The sequence below is a fragment of the Rhinopithecus roxellana genome, chromosome 2 (assembly GCF_007565055.1).
Source record: "Rhinopithecus roxellana isolate Shanxi Qingling chromosome 2, ASM756505v1, whole genome shotgun sequence".
NCBI classification, from domain to species: Eukaryota; Metazoa; Chordata; class Mammalia; order Primates; family Cercopithecidae; genus Rhinopithecus; species Rhinopithecus roxellana.
In genome coordinates this window covers 55,931,184-55,950,758 of record NC_044550.1, presented here as the reverse complement: position 1 = coordinate 55,950,758, position 19,575 = coordinate 55,931,184, and the positions used below count along the sequence as shown (strand labels likewise).

General features: G+C 48.3%; 1 protein-coding gene across 1 annotated transcript; it reads right to left on the bottom strand.

Annotated features, from left to right (window-relative positions):
• Positions 1-61: 61 nt before the first annotated feature.
• On the bottom strand, positions 62-19,261 carry LOC115892350 (serine/threonine-protein kinase DCLK2-like). The gene is made up of 6 exons (XM_030913513.1): positions 19,125-19,261; positions 17,274-17,351; positions 10,953-11,049; positions 10,259-10,339; positions 8,967-9,083; positions 62-1,493 (listed from the first exon to the last, which is right to left on the bottom strand). Exons 4-6 carry the CDS (start codon positions 10,322-10,324, stop codon positions 1,266-1,268), a joined length of 411 nt encoding a protein of 136 aa, XP_030769373.1. The 5' UTR covers positions 10,325-10,339; positions 10,953-11,049; positions 17,274-17,351; positions 19,125-19,261; the 3' UTR covers positions 62-1,265.
• Positions 19,262-19,575: the final 314 nt, after the last annotated feature.

Genomic DNA, 19,575 nt, shown 5'->3' with positions numbered 1-19,575 from the left:
GGCTGAGGAGGAGAACCTCGATTCCACACATCCTTGGCCAAACGACAACACAGAAACCTAGGCCCATCCCTGATTACTTTTTTTCAAGAGGGAAAAGTTTATTGCAGGTTGGGTACACTTGTAAAAGGCAAACTCTAACAATGAGAACGAACTATAGGGCCCACCAGTTTAGAAGATGAGCAGGTAAAACAAATACACGGATTATGTACAATTATTAAAAAGAGCAGGGTGGTGGACAAAAAGGAAAAACTGCCAGCAGCCTTCCACAAGGTTCACAGAGTATATCCAGGGAGCACCTTCCCGCCCAGTCCTGGCTGCCTGGGGCACGCCTCCTCCTGTGGTTACCTGCCCTGCTCCAGATGAAATGCAGATGAGGAAGCAGGCACCGGGGCTCAGGAGTGGAGCTTGTTCTGCTCTGCAAGTGGCTGGCTTGCGGAGAAGCCCCCGCTGGGTGCCCCATGTGCCAAGCCTCTCATTAAAAACCCAGAGGAGAGGGCAGGTTCACAGGCATTTCCTAACACGCGTGTGGGAAGAGCTGGGGAACCCATAATGCCCAGGGAAGAAGTGGCTTCTCCCATCGTCTGTGTACAAATGAATACTCAGCATTGTCTCTGGTGAGCCCAGCACCCCAAGCCAAATGGCTGAGCACGCAGCACTGGGCATCTGAGCGCTTCTCAAAGCCTGCAATCCACGTCCAAAGACCAAATCGTCCTCTCAGGCGCTCACTTCTTCCAGTAGAAAGCCACTCCTCTTAGCCCCCATATCACCTCTCACAGGACATCCACAAAAGGACAAATGCAATTCTAAGTCTTTCGTAAAAAAAAAAAAAAAAAAAAAGAGAGAAAGAGAGAAAAGAAAGGGAGCGTTCTGAGTCTATTTAAATAAGGAAAAGGCCTTGGTTCATCCAAAGTGTTGCTATAAAAATGCATCGAACGCTGGAATAAAGTTGCACATTCTCCTGGTGAAGCTGTAAAATGTCCAACAAACTGAAAATGACTGGGGATGATCTGGAACGAGTCTCTCCAAACAGCTGTTGGCAGCACGGATGCGGCCTTTGATGTCTCCAGGAACCAGAAGGTAGAGCCCAGAGCACCAGGCCAGGCTCCGGCACGCCGGGCTCCGGTTCCCAGACGGCCTGCGGAGGACCCGCGAACTCAGGCGCAGGCGGTGAGGACAGGGAGGCCTGCAGCAGGGAGGCCGGCGAGGCCGAGCAGAGGGCTGGCTTCCTGGGTGGCAGCGGGCGGCTTTGCCCGTCTGCAGGAGGCTCAGTCTCGGTGGCGGCGCCAGGTTCCTGCCCGCTCACCACCCGTGGCAGCAGGAGGACAGTTGGGGGTGGGAGATTCCGGAGGGGTGGGGGCCGGGACTGCTTCCCTAGGCACAGGGGTCTCCTCCACTGAGGGGGGACCTGGAGAGATGGGCTCCATCCCAGGCCTGCCGCTGTCTTGACAGTGCTTGCTGCAGAAAATCTGCCCCTCCTTATCTAGAGCCGTGTTCTGAGGAGGAAACAGCAGAGACAACACATTACCCAGGCCAGGCTCGGGTCCCAGCTGCCACGAGCAGAGAGCACGACAGAGCATGCACGGGCCTCAGAAACAGAAGAGGAGAAATAACGCCAAGCCTCTAACAGAAGCCTCACAGGAGAGCAATGGTTTCAGGAACCCACTGGGGGAAGGGGCCATCCGCGACCTCTGCTCCTACCCTGACCCAGGCTGGCAGCCCAGGAAACACTGGGTGTCTGTTGTCTTCTCTCGCTTTGGGCTGTGCCTGGGTTCTCACTGCTTCAGCCCAAGCCCAGACCTTAAGCTCAAAAGAATTCTGAGACAATAAGCAAACCTTACAAGGGTGCTCAGTCTTGGACAGTTTACTTTTCCAAAGAAAGTTCTCTGTCACAAATTGAAAAGTTATCCATATGTCCTGTGAATAATTAATCCTTCTAACAACCTGAGTGGCTGTGAGGCCTATAAAAGGCCCAGGAATCAGATGGAGTCATATTATCCTTTTCTGAGATCCTCCAGGATCTCCTCACCTGTCTTCTCTTCACGTGAAGCAAAGCTTCCTTATCCTGACATGTCTTGAAAGTTTTTAAGAGCTCAGCTCTTCAAGGAATAGAGAAACAGCCACAAAGATGTGAGGCAGTCACCTTGCGTTCTGAGCCTGGCTGGGGAAGGGAGCCTGGTCCTCCTTTTTCCTTCTCTATTTCCTGCTTGTCCAGGGAAGTCCATCAAGCTGCCATCTCACTGGGCTTCCCAAAAGTGAAGGAGATGGCAGTTCCCAGGCACCTTTAGCTGAAAGGGACAATTGCCAGGAGGCATTTTGTAATCTAACTACCCTGGGGAGGGAGGGGGAACATGCACTGGAGATTCTTTCAGTACTTTAACAACAACAAAAAACGTCTGGAGAAAATAAGAATCAACAACAGGACTTTCTAAGATGAACCTGGGTGGCTGCCTCCAGGGCGCCTGAGGCTACCTGTGGAACGGCTGCTTCTCCACCGGCCCTGCCAAGTTCGAGCTGAACAGTCATCTATTTCTGGCCAGGTGCGGTGGCTCACACCTGTAATCCCAGCACTTCGGGAGGCCAGGGAGGGAAGATCACTTGAGGTCAGGAGTTCGAGACCAGTCTGGGCAACATGGAGAGACTCCATCTCCACCAAGAATTGAAAAATTAGCTGGGCATGGTGGCATGCACCTGTAGTCCCAGCTACTTGGAGGCTGAGGCAGGAGGATGGCTGGAGCTCAGGAGTTTGAGGATACAGTGAGCTAGGATCACACCACTGCACTCTAGTCTGGGCAACAGAGCAAGACCCTGTCTCAATAAACAAAACTCCCATACCTCTACAATTTCCAAGGACAATTTCAACTACGTGGAGAAAGGGTAACTGTGGAAAACTCCACTAAAAGATGCTCCCACCTACATGGGAAGCAGAGAGGCAGCATACAGGTCTTTCCTACCACAAAAGGTCTCCTGGGTACAAGAAAACAATCTCCCCCCCCCGTTATTTCTCCTTTTCTCTTCCTGTCAGGAGCACAGGGGCATGTGCAGCAGAAGGCAGGCTGGCAGTGCAGTTAGTACATACCATGGCCTTGGACCTAGCCAGAGGGAAGCAATGCAGGCGGCGGGAGAGGCAGGAGAAGGCAGGAGAGAAGCAGGGACAGAAACTAGACTTACTTTCAACAGAAGCAACACGAGTGAAACAGTTTTGTCTATCTTAAATTAAGGCAATAAACCCAAATCCTTCCCCAACTTCCCCCGAAACAAAGCATAATCCCCCAGCGAAGAAGGCAGTGCCCTTGAATCCGTCCCTTCTCAAGTCTGCACCACAGACGGCTTCTCGGCATTTCCTTCCCGCCACAAGATGGGATCTCCTGGTCTCTGCAGCCGGGGCGAGCCCCCCGGGGTACATGGGAGGCCGTCCTGCGTGCACCCTGCTCTGTCCTTTCTTACGCATGCTAACGACAAGTCCAAGAAAACTGAACTGTAATTCCACACCTCAGCCCTGCCTGAAACCAAGGTCTCGCCCATTAAATGATCTTCTCTTATCCCAAAGGCTGGCTGAGATTACACTTACTGATACAAACTCATCTTTGGAAACGCAGCTGGAGAAAGAACAAAAGCCTTCACAAAGGCACCCATCTTAAGCTGCCCTTTCCAAAAAGCCGCTTTTCACCTAAGTGGGAAACAGCACTGGCAGGAGAACAACGGGACTCCTCCCGTGCTCTCACCAGCTGTTGGTCTGGAAAGGCAGGCAGTGTGGCAAGCTGAGAAGTTTTAAAATGAAGTTTTCCAGGGGCGTGCTTGGCTGGCTGGAAAGGATGTGAGTAGGTACAGAAGACCCACACCAGTAAGCAGCTGAGAGCCGGACGGCGGCATGAGAAACTGAGACAAGCATGCAGGCGTGAGAGGGGCTGAGGATGGGGTGCGCTGGTCGGGCACAGCATGGTGAATACCAGGATTCTGCTTCGGGCTCTCCCACTGTCTCAGCGGGGTAAAGAAGGAAACTCTGAGGTGCCTCTCAAACTGTCAAATCAAACTGTCAAATAAAACGCAGATAACACCATCAACTTTACTTTCTTTCACCTTTATGGACCAATTCCTAGCCCATAATTTTCTCACTGCAGCCTCAGGCCCCAACTCTGGGGGTGAGAACACCAGGGTGACAGCAGATGGGAAGGTCCTATCTGTAAGTGACACAGCAGTTGTCGGATGATTCAACCTCCAGTCGGTTGACACTATTTCCACTATCATTTGTATCTGCAGAAAACCAGGTTGGCCCCACAGTCTCAGTTATGAGTACCAGGGAGAGTCATTTTGAGGTTATTTTTAATATAAAAACACTTAAAACTGTTCCCGAAGACAGGACACACAGATGCACAGTGACGTGAGGAGGATGAGGACGAGGAGGACGATACAGCAGCATCGCGAGTTCCCCCACACAACCATGCCCCGGACCGGGTCCTGCGCCAGGGGAGGACCAGCAGCAGGCCTTCCTCTCCCGCTTTTGGGGACAGCCCAAAATTCACAGGCTGGTGTTTTGGCCATCGAGAATGGGTGCCACCAGAGACAAGCCTGACTGAATTTTCCTGCAGGTCCTGAATGGGATCATGACATCAGCAGTTCCCCCGAGCTAAGAGCCCGCAGAGTTGTGTAGGGAACACAGGGTTAGAGGGGGCACCCTGCCAACATGCACAAAGTGACTACCGAACACACATAAACACACAACATTTACAATCGCCATCAGAACTGCAAACAAGAAAGGGTTGTTTGTTTACACAAACACCCTGTCAGAGCCCAGGGGTTTGTTTTTTGACTGTTGAACGCCTCATCAGCAAATGGGAAATGGTATTTGTAAACCACACAATACAGGTTCTGTCTGAGGGGGTCTAAGCATCATCATCCAGGACATAGCCTGTAGAATGGCTAATCATTCCAGAACGTCAGCTGAGAGCCAGCCATAAAGAGGCCGGGCACAGGCCTACGGCCACTGATTCCTATCTGCGCCCCTGAGTCAAAAAGTGACCCCAGCAACGACTCCCTTCACAGTCTCTGAGCAAACTCTCCTAAGCCCTGGGCACAGGGTGGTTAAATGTTCTTCCTCTCAGAAGACTTAATATGGTTATTAAATTCTGATCCCAACCAATCTCTCAAGGTTTTTCATGACACGTTGAGTATGCCAATTTTTAATGTTTCATTTTTCTAAATTTTCCAAGAAGCTGCCTTACAACGCAGTGCAAGGCGAGGCTATGTACCACTGAGCCCATCCATCAATGCTAGCTCTTGCAAGGGAATGGCTGGAAACATTCTCATGCTGTTGGCTCAATCAAGATGGTTCTTTTCAAAGTGTCTACGCTGTAATTCTTTGACAACTCTGACTTTCTCAGGCTTTCAGCTAAAATTCAAGGGAAACCACAACTCAAAAGGTCTTCCCACTGCTTTGGCACAGAGCACCCCCAAAGTCCTGCAAGCCATCAAAAGACTCAGCTTGCAAACTCAGGCTCTGTCTGGAGAGAGACGGAGAGCACACTTTCTGGCAGGGGAGCAGCTGTGGAGCTGCAAGGACACACAGAGAGCAGCCACATCAATGCAGCCACCCCGGGGACAGAAGAGAATGACAGCCCAGTGGGTGCTGAGAACCTGGTGGATGCTCAATCCATGTAACAGAGTGCTGCACGCTTGTAGGGCATGTGGAGTGTGGGGTGAGTGGGGGTGTGTGGGGTGAGTGGGGGTGTGTGGGGTGTGTTGGGGCGTGTGGGGTGTGTTGGGGTGTGGGGGTTATGTGGGGGTGTGTGGAGGGTGTGGGGGGTGTGTGTGGGGTGTTGAGGTATGGGGGGGTGGGGGTATGTGGGGGTGTCTGGGGTGTGTTGCGGTGTGAGGGGTGTGTGGGGTATGTGGGGGTGTGTGGGGTGTGTTGGGGTGTGGAGGGTATGTGGGTGTTTTGGAGTATGTGGGGGTGTGTGGGGTGTGTTGGGGTATGTGGGGGTGTGTGGGGTGTGGGGGTGTGCTGGGGGGTGTGGGTGTGGGGGTATGTGGATGTGTTGGAGTGTGTGGGGGTGTGCTGGGGGGTGTGGGTGTGGGGGTATGTGGATGTGTTGGAGTGTGTGGGGGTTGTGGGGGTGTGTTGGGGTGTGAGGGGTATGTAGTGTGTGATACGTGTGGGGCATGTGGGGGGTTTGGGGTATGGGGGTATGGGGAATGTGGGTGGTGGCGGGTGTGGGGGATATGGGGTGTGGGGTGTGTGTAGGGTTTGTGTGCAGTGTGGGAGATGTGGGGTGTGTGGAGTGGGGTGTGTGGAGTGGGGTGTGTAGGGTGTGTATAGGGTATGTGCATGGTGTGGGGGATGTGGGGTGTGTGCAGTGGGGGGTGTGGGGGGTTGAGGAGTGTGTGTGTAGCATATGTGTGGGGTGTGGGGGATGTGGGGGTGTGTGGAGTGGGGTATGGGGGATGTGGGGTGTGTGGAGTGGCAGGTGTAGAGTGGGGTGTGGGGATGTGGGGTGTGGGGGATGTGGGGGATGTGGGGGATGTGGGGGATGTGGGGTGTGGGGGATGTGGGGTGTGGGGGATGTGGGGTGTGTGGAGTGGGGGGTGGGGGATGTGTGGTGTAGGGGATGTGGGGTGTGTGGAGTGGGGCTGTGGGGGATGTGGGGTGAAGTGGGGGGTGTGGGGGATGTGGGGTGTGTGGAGTGGGGCGTGTAGGGGATGTGGTGTGTGTGTAGGGAGTGTGGGGGATATGGTGTGTGTGGGGTGTGGGGTGGGGGTGTGTGTGGAGTGTGTGTAGGGTATGTGTGGGATGTGGGGTGTGTGGAATGGGGGATGTGGGGTATGGGGGGTGTGTGGGGTGTGGGGGACTGTGGGGGTGTGACGTGGGGGGTGTGGGTGGTGTGAAGTGGGGGGTGTGGAGGTGTGAAGTGGGGTGTGGGGGGTGCAGTGGGGGGTGGTGGGGGACGTGGGGGGTGTGCAGTGGGGTGGGTGGGGGATGTGGGGGGGTGTGAAGTGGGGGGTGTGCAGTGGGGTGTGACTGTGGGTGTGCAAGTGGGGGTGTGGGGGATGTGGGGGGTGTGAAGTGGGGGGGTTGTGGGGACGTGGGGGGTTGAAAGTGGGGGTGGGACGGGGGTGTGTGGGGGATGTGGGGATGTGGGGGGTAGTGTGTGTTGGGGATTTGCGGCGTGAGGGTGTGGGGGATATGGTGTGTGGGTGTTGTTGGGTCCTGGGTGATTGGTGGGTGTGTGTGTAGGTATGGTGTGGGATGTGTGGTGTGTGCGTGGGGGATTGAGGGTGTGGTTGGGGGACTTGCGGGGGGGGTGGGGAGTTTGCGGGGGTGTGTGGGGGATGTTGTGGTGTGGGGGATGTGGGGGCTACGGGGGATGTGCGGGGTGGTGTGGGGGAAGGTATGGGGGTGTGTGGGGATGCGGGGGGTGGGGGATGTGAGGTGTGGAGTGGGGGGTGTGGGGGATGCGGGGGTGTGGGGGATGTGTGGTGTTGGGGGATTTGGGGGTACGGGGGGAATGTGCGGGTGTGGGGATGTGGGGGTCCTGTGGGGGATGCGGTGGTGTGTGGTTGATGTGAGGATGTGGAGTGGGGGTGTGGGGGGATGCGGGGGGGTGTGGTGATGTGTGGTGTGGGGGGATGTGGGGGTACGGGGATGTGCGGTGTGGGGGATGTGGGGGTGTTGGGGTATGCGGGGCTGTGGGGGAGATGTGTTGTGAGGGATGGTGGGGGTGTGGGGGATGCGGGGGTGTGGGGGATGTGAGGTGTGGAGTGGGGGTGGTGGGGTGTGGGGGGTGTTGGGGTTGGGAGGATGTGGGTTATGTGTGTGGCTTCCTTACAGCTTCTATCTGGACCCTGCATCTTCCTAGGTAAGACTCCCAGACGACCATGCACCATGAGAATATGCCACTGTGTCCTTTCTAGTTGGGGAGGAAACAAGGAGGACCTTCCCAGAGGGTGAGAGGCCTGTCCCAAGTACGAGCGACAAAGTTGTGGAGATGGCCCATCCTTAGCTGTCAGGACTCAGTGTGGTCATGCGGGGGCCCAGATGTGAAACTCAGACACCCATCACCTCAGCAGGTCTGATTCGAAAGCTGCTCCAGCCAACTCCGGCTCTGGGAAAGGCAGCTCCACCCCTGTTCTATGCTCTTGGGAGTGCGGTGGGGGGAACCGAGGTCCCTGCCTGGGCGGCTGGTTGGCTTCTACCGCTCACAGGGAGCTGGCTTTCCAGCCCAGCGTCGCACTGGCTCAGGCCTGGACAGCTGCTGCGGGTGTGCTGCCCTCACCTCTGGTTCAGTGCTTTTTCCTTTTGATTCATTTACTCTCATGTCACTTTTCATTTTAATTTGTTATGTTTATGGATTTAGGAAAGTTGCCTTAAGGAACATTTTGGAAGAAGAAAGGCTGAAAAAATAAGGCCATCATTGTCACTGACATCTCATAAAATGTTAACCCTGAAAAACAAATATATATATATATTTTTTTCCTTGGTTCTGTACTTTTAAAAGCCCCAAACTGTATTTTAGAAAACACTGATCTTTTTAAAACTGAAATTTGTTTAGCTTTGGCTGCTTCTTATGCCAAGTCTCAAAGAATAATTCACATCTCTAATAATCTATTTTTGAGGCCTTGAGTAGGCAGGGAGTTAATTCCTAACACAACAAATCTCACCAGGGCTTGGGAGTCTCTCTAGATGAAAAGACCGAGACAAGAGTGGAAGCAGCTGCCCAGAGGGCCTGGCCAGGAGCTCCGTGGCACCTGGACCCCTCAGAACAGCCCTGTTGGTCCCTGCACAAGCCCCTCCACATAGTGCCCCAAGCCGGGGAGTTGCCAGACGAGTGCCCTCCACATGCCAAGCCAATCTTCGTATGAAATAGGACCATGGAAGGCACCAACTTCCATGTGAGGGCAGCTCCCGGCTATCTAATTCAAAAACTTCAAGGCCGGCTCCACAGACAGGCCAGATGCTGCCACCTTCCACTCACCATGATGACGGAGACCCCGGTGGTAGTGCTGTTCTGTTTGGGGAGCGCATTATTAAAGTGCTGTTTTAGTTTACCTGTTACCTCAGCTTGCATGTTATTCTCCTGGGAGGCATCATCCTACAGGAAAGAAAAGAATCAAATACAATGCTTTTTCCATCCCCCCGTTTCAGCTGTCTTTTCCTTAAGAGTCTCCCTCCCGGCCCCACCCTCCTGACCTCTTCCTAAATGGGCCCCTCTTAGTCACAGAATTAGGGAAACAATGATCTTTCAAAAACAACTATTGTTATTCAGTAGTCCCACGCCCTCAGAAAGACCCCACACCATTCCCTTTGCCCCTCAGGCCCAGGAGAGGGCACAGGTCTCCCGGGACACAAAGCAGGACACACTTCAGGCTACTGAGACCCTCACCCAAGGCACACGATTTAGTATGATCCCTCCCATGGAAGCATCAAAGGTAATTGTTTTTCACTTTAATCAAGAATTCATTTAGTTGCTAGTCTTTATTGCTTATAAAAAACCAGAAAAAATGTGGCATCTTAGCTACTTGGTCCAAGAGCCACATCATTTAGCCCAAGAGAGCAGCAAGCAGGGTCCAGAGAGACTGCACCTGGATGGCGAGTGGGTGGGGCAGTGGAGGTGCACAGGGAGCTCCCCAACGCGAGTCAACAAAGCCCTGGGCTAACTAAACTAACTTCACTCTCCTGGAGCCTCCCAGAAATGAGGGAAATGGGAGAAATGTAATTCCCACAGTCCCCATTTATTGGATTGTGTTTCCCTCCCAGAGACCACCTGAGCCTCTGGGAGGGAACTCTAGTCAATATCACATGTCTCCACCCAGCTCTGAAGGGACCACGTCTCAGCCTCCCCATCAACAGCAGGAGGTCTCCTGAAAGCACGTGCCCTGAAGGCAGAGAGATCAGAGTCTGAAACAGGCTCATCTCCAGGGCAAACCCTGGAAACTCAAACCCTGGAACCACAAAAGACGAGAGAGAAGAGCCTCCTAAAAGAGCACTGTGGCCAATTCCATTTTGCAGATAAGGAAACTGGGGCCAAGAAAGGGACAGTCACTTGCCCAGGTGACTCGCGGGGCAGGGTCTAAGACTGAGACCCTGGTGCCAACTGCTTTCTTGGGGAGCCATCTTCATGCTACTTGCTCAATGGGAAAGACAGACATTCTATCTACCGTGGAGCTTGGATGCATAACATGTGCATGTGTAAACGTCACAGTGAGGAACCGTGCTGTTGGCCACAGAGCACAGTGATGCCCATTCCCTGGGAATGTGGGTACTTACTGACACCCAGGGGTGACTCAGGATTTGTCCCGCGGTACACCGAGCTTCAACATTTACCTGAAGCATTTGACTGATTAATTCCTACAAACAAATAAACAAGTAAGACCACAGAGAAGGAGATAATTCAATATCACAAAAGAAGGTAATTCCAGCATAAATATAGAAATCTGAGTTTGTAGCAAGCACTTCAGAGAAGAGCCAGCACAGCTGCTAGCTGATTCAAACCTAAACGTGATTACACCTGCTCTCCTAATGCCATACAAGCAGTGCAAAAGAGACGGTCTCTCCTGAGTCCACATAAAACTAAGATGTTCTCACCTAAGAGTTCTGGTCATTATTATTCCACAGTCTAAAACTGCGGTATTTCTCCTTTTGGCAATTCCGTGTGTTCTGCAGTTCATCCCTGTATCCCGATGGGTGCCCAATACATATTTCTCAAGTAAATGAAATAATGGATGTTAGAGCTTAGAGGAGCACAAGAGGATGGAGGGAAACCGGAAAGATGGCCAGTCCAACTTTAAGAATTTTGCCAAGAACTTCAGAGACCATACCATAGGATGAACTTAAAAGAACAACCACACAATAAAAGCCAAGGAACTTTCTGCAATGCAATACCAAGAGTAGCTACAGCCCTGTGGAATGGGTGAGGACCCCACAACGTAATACAACCCACAGAAACAGGCCTGGAGGGTACCTTGGCAGAGTCCGTGATGTTGTCCCAGTAGGGGGCCGGAAATTCCAGCTTCCCAGCCAAGATCTGGTCAAAGAGATCTTCCTGGAGATTGTTCTCGCTAAGCCAGTGACAAAGAAATGGAAGAAAAGTCAAAGTCACCAGAGAGTTTTTCAACAAAATGCTCACGGGAAGAGTGGGGAAAGGAGTCCAGTCTCTGGCTTTGACCTGGGCATTCCATATCTCAATTATGTATCTCAATTCCATTTGTAATGACAGAACTTTTCCTTTTAGACAATGAGCCAAAGAACATTTCCATAGGCTGAGGAATTAAAGAGACAGAGACAACAACTCAAACATTTGCTTAACGAACGCAGAGTTTCAGTTTGGGAAGATGGAAAAGTTCTGGAAAGGGACGGTGGTGATTCTTGCACACAATGTGAATGTATTTAGTGGTACTCAACTGTACACTTAAAAATGGTGAGAATGATTTATTTTGTTATGTATATTTACCCCCCCCCCCGCCCCCACACACACACACACTCAAGAAAATATTGCAATCCACAAATAATGGAAATCCTCATTTCAGGAAAAAAAAAAAACATCAGCATCTGCCCTCAAAACTATCATGGCAACAAGAAAGGAAAGGCAGAAAATCTGAGTCCGATCTCCTTTCCCTTCTTCTTTCCACTTTAATAGCCAAAGATCAGTGGAACAGCCAACATATGAAAAAGTTATAAGGAGTTCAGGATCTGGATAGAACATTCATGAAATAATTAGTTCACTGTTGGAAACTGACTTTAAACTCAGTCTGAGAGGAAGGGCCAACCCAAAATGCCAGGCAGAATGGCACAGGCTGAGGCAAACCCATGCCAGTGGCTCACAGGGGCATCCCTCCCACCTGCACCTGACCGTCCCACCCTCGGAGGCGCACTTACACAGTCAGTGCCTGATGAATACAGGCTGACCTGACTTCTCATGAATGATGTCATGGAAATGTGGAAACACCACTGGGAAAGATGTCCCCAACCTCCCAAATAACTTAACCTCCAGAGCCCCCTCACTTGGTGGGTGCATCGATGGCTAGAGTGAGGAACAGCATCATTAGCTTTCCAGGCCATTACAAGGACCCATGAGAAAGCTCAGAATGGCCTGTTGGAGTCAACATCAAAATCCAGGAGTGCAAGTTAAGTATTACCCGGCAAGTGTGCAAACATTTCTTGGAATTTCTTCACCCAGCCTTTGGGGTTTTGCTACCAACCCCATCAAAGGGGAACAAGGGCAAGCGTGGTGTCCTGAGAAACAGATCATTCAGCACAGCGTCTAGACACAAATTCTAGGGCTGTAGTGATGACAGGGTTCCCTCCTTCCTGCTCTATTAAAAAGAGTAGAGTTGGCTGGGTGTGGTGGCTCATGCCTGTAATCCCAACACTCTGGGAGGCCGAGGTAGGTGGATCACCTGAGGTCACGAGTTTGAGACCAGCCTGACCAACATGGTGAAACCCTGTCTCTACTAAAAATACAAAAAAAAAAAAAAAATCAGCCGGGCATGGTGGTACACACCTGTAATCCCAGCTCCTCCGGAGGCTGGGGCAGGAGAATCCCTTGAACCTAGGAGGTGGAGGCTGCAGTGAGCTGAGATTGCACCACTGCACTCCAGCCTGGGTGACAGAGCAAGACTCTGTCTCAAAAAAAACAAAATAAACAAACAAACAAAAAAAAACAAACAACAAACAAACAAAAGAGTTTCTGAGCTTTGTAAATATTCATGACATTTAAGAGCAAGCGCAGCTGAATGGACACCCATTGGTCCATGGAGTTTGGTGAAGAGGCACACTGAGGAGCAAAAGTCAGGACAGATAACTGGGCCAGGCAAGAGAAAGACATTCCCACTACTGTCCCAAAGAGCCATTTCCTGTGAATGCCCACAGGTTTCTTAGTGTCAGCATGTTTTCTTTCCTTTTCACTGTTATTTCCCTGCTGAGTGAGCTCAGCTTACTGCTCCTTCAAAGTGAGTACAGAATACATCTAAGATTATTAGATTTAGTGGAAAAATTCAGAAAACCAGAGGGCTCCAACATATGATGTTAGAAAAAGATATTTAAAATGAGCTATTGCCACAATCGTTCTTTTTAGTCATCCTTACCTATGGTTCCACTCACCTCTCCCTTATTTTTTTCTAGAATCTCAAATATCTTATATTTTGTTAATCCATATAGCTTTTGTTAATAAATAGCTAAAAAAGCTGGAAGTGTGTGCACAGCAGTCATTTATAGCAGCTGGTTCTTGGCAAAATACCCTGAGTCAACAAACAAAACCACAGGGTGTCTCAGCAATGAGAATGAGACCCCGAAGTATCCACTGTGAGTTGCAAGGGCTTTGACAGTTGGGGCCTGCCCTGCACTAGAAAAACAGAAAGTTAATTTATCTTTCTTAGCAGTCATGTAAGAAAAGCTGTTCTGATTAAATCCACACTGGATTCGGTATCACACTGATACTCCGCAATGTGGCTGAGATCCTTCAGGGCACTTTAAAATTCTAAAACAATATAGCCTTTGGACCAAGGTGCTGTTAAGTCTAAAAATGTCCATTAAGAAAAACTTGAAAAACAACAAGAGAGTTTGTGCACACGCTCTCTTTTCAATGACAAAGCATTAAAATTCAGAGAAGGTAAACCTGAAAATGTTGTAAGCTATTTCCCAAATGATGTTCAAACGTTCCACTTAGAGCATTTTGCGCGTGTTTCAAGAGAAACAAAAACTTCAGTATAGTCATACAAATGATACTTTTTGTCAGTGACCCTAAGAGCAGACTTGCTTAGGCAACAACTAAAATTCTGGGTGCCTCTGAAAAACCAGTCTCCTTCTCGGTAATGATGAATCTGATGTTGAAAAAGACTAGAGGAAGATAGTCCAGGCACACTGGCTCACACCTATAATCTCAACACTTTCACAGGCTGCGGTGGGAGGACTGCCTGAGGCTAGGAGTTCACGACTAGCCTGGGCAACAATGCAATGTGGTCTCAGCTACTCAGGAGGCTGAGGGAGGAGGACTGCTTGAGCCAGGAGTTGGAGACTGCAGTGAACTATGATCGTACTACACTCCAGCCTGGTCAACAGAGACCCTGTCTCTTAAAAAATAAATTAAAAAGGTTACAAAATAAAAGTTACAGACTGGGCAACAAAATGAGACCCTCTCTCTACAAAAAAAAAAAAAAAAGCTGGGCATGGTGGTGTGTGCTTGTAGTCCCAGCTACTTGGGAGGTTGAGGTGGGAGGATTCCTTGAGCTGGAGTAGGCTGTGATCACACCGCTGCACTCCAGCCTGGGTGACAGAGCAAGATCCTGCCTATAAAAAAGAAAAGGAAAAAAAAAAAAAAGACTAGAGAAAGAATGAAAGATGCTACAGTCAGAGAAGCTAAAACTGTAAATTCCAAATAACAATTTTAGTTTAAATGTTTTGGGTTAAAGTTGTCTTTTGTATAAAACAAACTATTTTGAAATATTTGAAGGACTTTTAAGTACAAATGTAGACAATCTATTTTATACCAAATTTATTTACCATATACCATTTCTGTAATTTATGACATACATTTCTATATTATAGTAGGTTATAAAATCTACCCAGAATGTCGCTGTATGCCATGAAGACACTTCGGTAACACGTTTTTAACATTACAGATTCTCTTTCATCACAATATGATATAAAAGAGGGAAAGCATTGTCTTAATTTTTAAAAGCTACCTGGAGGTCTATGACCTGCTTCTGAAGGCAGCACATAAGGGCAGCAGCCTTCAGAACGTAGCTTTACTGCTTTTGATTAGCCAAACTTATCTCTAGACCCCACAAAAAAGCTGCTCCCCATTCAGTATCAATCCATGATAAATACATCCTGTTCAATTTGAGTCTCACTTTTGTTAAAAAGTAAAAAGCAGTGAAAAGAAAAAACTCTCAGGCTGCACCGGCAACTGGAAACACTAGAGGGAGTTGTGAGCACACAGTCCTCAAACTTATCCCCGAAGACCCTTTCCCAGCTGATCCCAGCTTGGGTTAGCCAGGGAAGGGAACTCCGCTGTAACTGGCCCAGGATCACCTGTCATCAAGATGCATTCCCCTTCTCCACTTGACCAACTCCCGAAACATGACATCACTGAGCCCAGCCAAGGCCTGGTGTGACTGTAAAAATGGCCACGAACTATTCCCTTCCCACTATGTACTTAGCTCATTTTCTCCCACATTTACTCTGAGTTTGACTTGATTTGCTTAATGGCACACCAAGTGTGAGGTGAGCAGAGACTGAGGAAGTTCTCGGGGAGTAGAACTTGCCCTGTTTCTGGCTGCTGGGGAATCCTGCATCCACTCTCATGGAAGCCCAGGACAGTCCTTGCATGATGAAAGCACAGGGCCAAGTCATCTCTCTTGTCCCAGTGGACACTGAGCCACCTACCAGGCGTGCAAGTGGGGCCATCCTAGACCATCAAGCCCCCACTGAGCCAGCCAGCTCAGAAGATTCACTCAACTGATCCATGCAATTGTTTCATACTCCTAACTTCAGGGGTAGTTTGTTACTCAGCAAAAGCTAACTGAAACGTGCAGTAATTCTACAGTCTGTGTAAACCACCTAGTCAACGACTTTGGTGGAAGACCATGATGTTGACGGCCAGATGAAAATATCTTTCCACCTATAAAAACTCCACTAATACCACAAAGGTCTCACTCAAATGCTACATCTTTCATTAATGCTACATCCTTGTGATATCCCTGAACTAAGCACTCCCTCATGCTCTGCTTATTCTCTTTGATCAATAGTCTTGTGAGGTGTGTCTTCATCTATAGCATAAGGCTTTCAAAAGTAGAGACTAACATCTGTCAGTCTTATGTTTACTGCAATGCCAATTAGAAAATTGTTCAACTCAATGGAAAAACTGAGAATGTTAAAAAGATAATCCTTTCAACTTTTCTGTATGTTCGAAAGTTTTCATAATAAAATGTTGGAGGGAAAAGAAGATAAAACCATTTTTCACTTACTGACCCAGAACAACACTACAACACCATGCCATAGACTAAATGTTCATATCTCCCCAGAATTCCCATGCTGAAACCTAATCCCCACTGTGATGGTAGTAGGACATGGGACCTTTGGGCAGCCATGCTATTGTTAAGGGTGGAGCTCTCATGAATAGGATTAGTGCCCTTACAAAAGACCCTAGAGATTCCCTTGTCCTTTCCACCGTATGTGGTTAGGGTGATGAGACGGCTCTCTATGAACCAGGAAGTGGGCCCTGAACAGTCACCAAATCTGTAGTACCTTGATCTTGGAATTCTCAACCTCCAGAACTGGAAGGATGAATTTTCTGGTATTTATAAGCCACACTGTGTATGGCATTTTGTCATGGCTAGTCAAATAAACTAAGGGAAACCACGACCTCAGGTTTTGTTCACCACTGTATTCCTAGCACTTAAAATCATGCTTGGTACACAGTAGCTACTCATTAGAGAGTTACAAAATGAACAAAAGAAGAGATTAAAGTTAAAAGAGGTCAAGAAAACTCAGAAGAAAACAGAACATGCATGGTTAGATGAACTTCTGCTTCAGAGTAATTCATTTGCTCCAGAGGGGAAGATGAAACTCATCAAAAGAGCTGTGGCTGAAGCCCCTCACTCACCCCTGTGCAAAGACTGCCGGGCCAAAGAGTGTGCTCTGTGCCCTGCTCACACACCCTGACCATTGTCAGGGGCCATCTCTGCTTCCACCAGGTGAAGCAAATGGTTACCAAGACTCAGTCAGTCTGTGTATTCCCAGGCCTATTTATACCACAAGTGTTTGTAATTCTATTCTTAATTAAATGTCACGTGAACCAATAAAATGAATTTTAAGAAGAAACAGAAATTGTTTCTATGAGAACAAAGTTGAATGCTATAGAAAGATATAAAAATTGCTCTCAATTATAATTGTGAGAGATCACTATGAAGAACTGGAAGACAACATACCTGGAAGGATTCGGACTGCTTCACAAGGCTCTTTAAATTTTGCTGTTATTTGAAAAAATGGAGAAATTGGACATGGTAGACACCGTATTATGGGTTTATTTTTATGAAAGAATGAACACTGAAAACTCAGAGGACCAACCAAACACAAAGCAAAGGTCTTCACCTCACATCCAAAGTATGCTAATGAGAATACACATTAATAGGCTGTACATTAAAAAGTGAAAGGTTTTTTATGTAATTTTTAACTGGCATTTTTAGTGACCAAACAGTCCTGACTGCCAGGAGCAAAGTGTCTGCTTCTGGACCCAAGGGAGAGTATTTGCAATTCAAATACAGTCGCCCAAAAGGCCACCTACCTTCGGAATGGTGGGAATCCACAGAGAAGTATGTATGTGATCACGCCAGCTGCCCAAATGTCCACCTTCAGGCCATAGCTAGGAAAACAAAGTGGGTGAGGGGGAGAGAAATGATGACTCCCAAGAACCTTCCATGGTACTGGAGTATTGCCTTTAATTGTTGGGAAAAGGATTATTTTGGTGTTATTCATTTCATTTCACATAGAGATGAATGAATCACCCTTTAGAAAAAGACATCTGTTTTTGCTGCCGTTGCTTTTGGTGTTTTAGACATGAAGTCCTTGCCCATGCCTATGTCCTGAATGGTACTACCTAGATTTTCTTCTAGGGTTTTTATGGTATTAGGTCTAACATTTAAGTCTCTAATCCATCTTGAATTAATCTTCGTATAAGGGGTAAGGAAAGGATCCAGTTTCAGCTTTCTACTTATGGCTAGCCAATTTTCCCAGCACCATTTATTAAATAGGGAATCCTTTCCCCATAAACTAAAGAGCTTTTGCACAGCAAAAGAAACTACCATCAGAGTGAACAGGCAACCTACAGAATGGGAGAAAATTTTTGCAACCTACTCATCTGACAAAGGGCTAATATCCAGAATCTACAAAGAACTCAAACAAATATACGAGAAAAAAACAAACAACCCCATTAAAAATTGGGGAAAGGATATGAACAGACATTTCTCAAAAGAAGATATTCATACAGCCTACAGACACATGAAAAAATGCTCATCATCACTCGCCATCAGAGAAATGCAAATCAAAACCACAATGAGATACCATCTCACACCAGTTAGAATGGCAATCATTAAGAAGTCAGGAAACAACAGGTGTTGGAGAGGATGTGGAGAAATAGGAACACTTTTACACTGTTGGTGGGATTGTAAACTAGTTCAACCATTATGGAAAACAGTATGGCAATTCCTCAAGGATCTAGAACTAGGTGTACCATATGACCCAGCCATCCCACTACTGGGTATATACCCAAAGGATTATAAATTATTCTACTACAAAGACACATGTACACGTATGTTTATTGCGGCACTATTCACAATAGCAAAGACTTGGAATCAACCCAAATGTCCATCTGTGACAGACTGGATTAAGAAAATGTGGCACATATACACCATGGAGTACTATGCAGCCATAAAAAAGGATGAGTTTGCGTCCTTTGTAGGGACATGGATGCAGCTGGAAACCATCATTCTTAGCAAACTATCACAAGAAGAGAAAACCAAACACCGCATGTTCTCACTCATAGGTGGGAACTGAACAATGAGATCACTTGGACTCGGGAAGGGGAACATCACGCACTGGGGCCTATCATGGGGAGGCGGGGGGGGAGGAGGGAGGGCTTGCATTGGGGAGTTATACAAGATATAAATGATGAATTGATGGGTGCTGACGAGTTGATGGGTGCAGCACACCAACATGGCATAAGTATACATATGTAACAAACCTGCACGTTATGCACATGTACCCTAGAACTTAAAGTATAATTAAAAAAAAAAAAAAAAAAAAAAAGAAAAGAAAAGAAAAAGACATCTGTTTCTGCCAACCTAACCACAGTCTTGGTGACTACTGCCATATTCTCAAGAGTGGCCTTGGGACACAAGTCCAGGCCAGGGCTCTGATCAGGTAAGCATAAAGTCTGCTTCCTGAGGTCAAAATCATGGTGCAGGCAACTCTCTTCTTTCCATTCTCCACCTTCACAGGAGGCACTGTATACACAAGCAGCAGCAGCAGCAACAAAACAGACCTTTCTCACGAACTGTATACAGAAGCAGCAACAGCAACAAAAACAGACCTTTCTCACCAAAGTTAAAGGACTAACCAGGGCCACCAGAAGTCTTACCCAGTTTCAGCAATGATTTCTGGAGCCACGTAAGTGGGTGTGCCACAGACTGTGTATAAAGGGCCTTCTACCACAGTAGCAAGCCCAAAGTCTCCCAGTTTCAAAGACTTGGTCCCATCGGGATATTCACACACCTGAAACAGAAATCAACCAACCATCAGAAGGTTTTTTTTTTTTCCTCAACAAGTGCAAGAGGGCTCTTGGAATTAGGCAGAAAGGACACAAATACATTTACTGTTAAACTCCAATGAAATCTCTCCTTGTGATTCTTTTTTTGAAGACAGGGTCTCGCTTTGTTGCCCAGGCTGGAGTGCAGTGGCATGACCACAGCTCACTGCAGTCACAACCTCTGGGCTCAAGTAATCCTTCCCCCACCGAACTCCCACCAAATAGCTGGAACTACAGGTACATGCCACCACACCAGGCTAATTTCTTTATTTTTTGTAGAGAC

Bases quoted from the DNA above. Each gene is read 5' to 3' on its own strand.
- LOC115892350 (XM_030913513.1), bottom strand. From the start codon at position 10,324: ATGCTTCAGGTAAATGTTGAAGCTCGGTGTACCGCGGGACAAATCCTG. The intron at 9,084-10,258 runs GTAAGTACCCAC...TCTTTCCTGTAG, and splicing joins TGAGTCACCCCTGGGTGTCA to GATGATGCCTCCCAGGAGAA. The intron at 1,494-8,966 runs GTGAGTGGAAGG...TTTCCTCCTCAG, and splicing joins CCGGGGTCTCCGTCATCATG to AACACGGCTCTAGATAAGGA.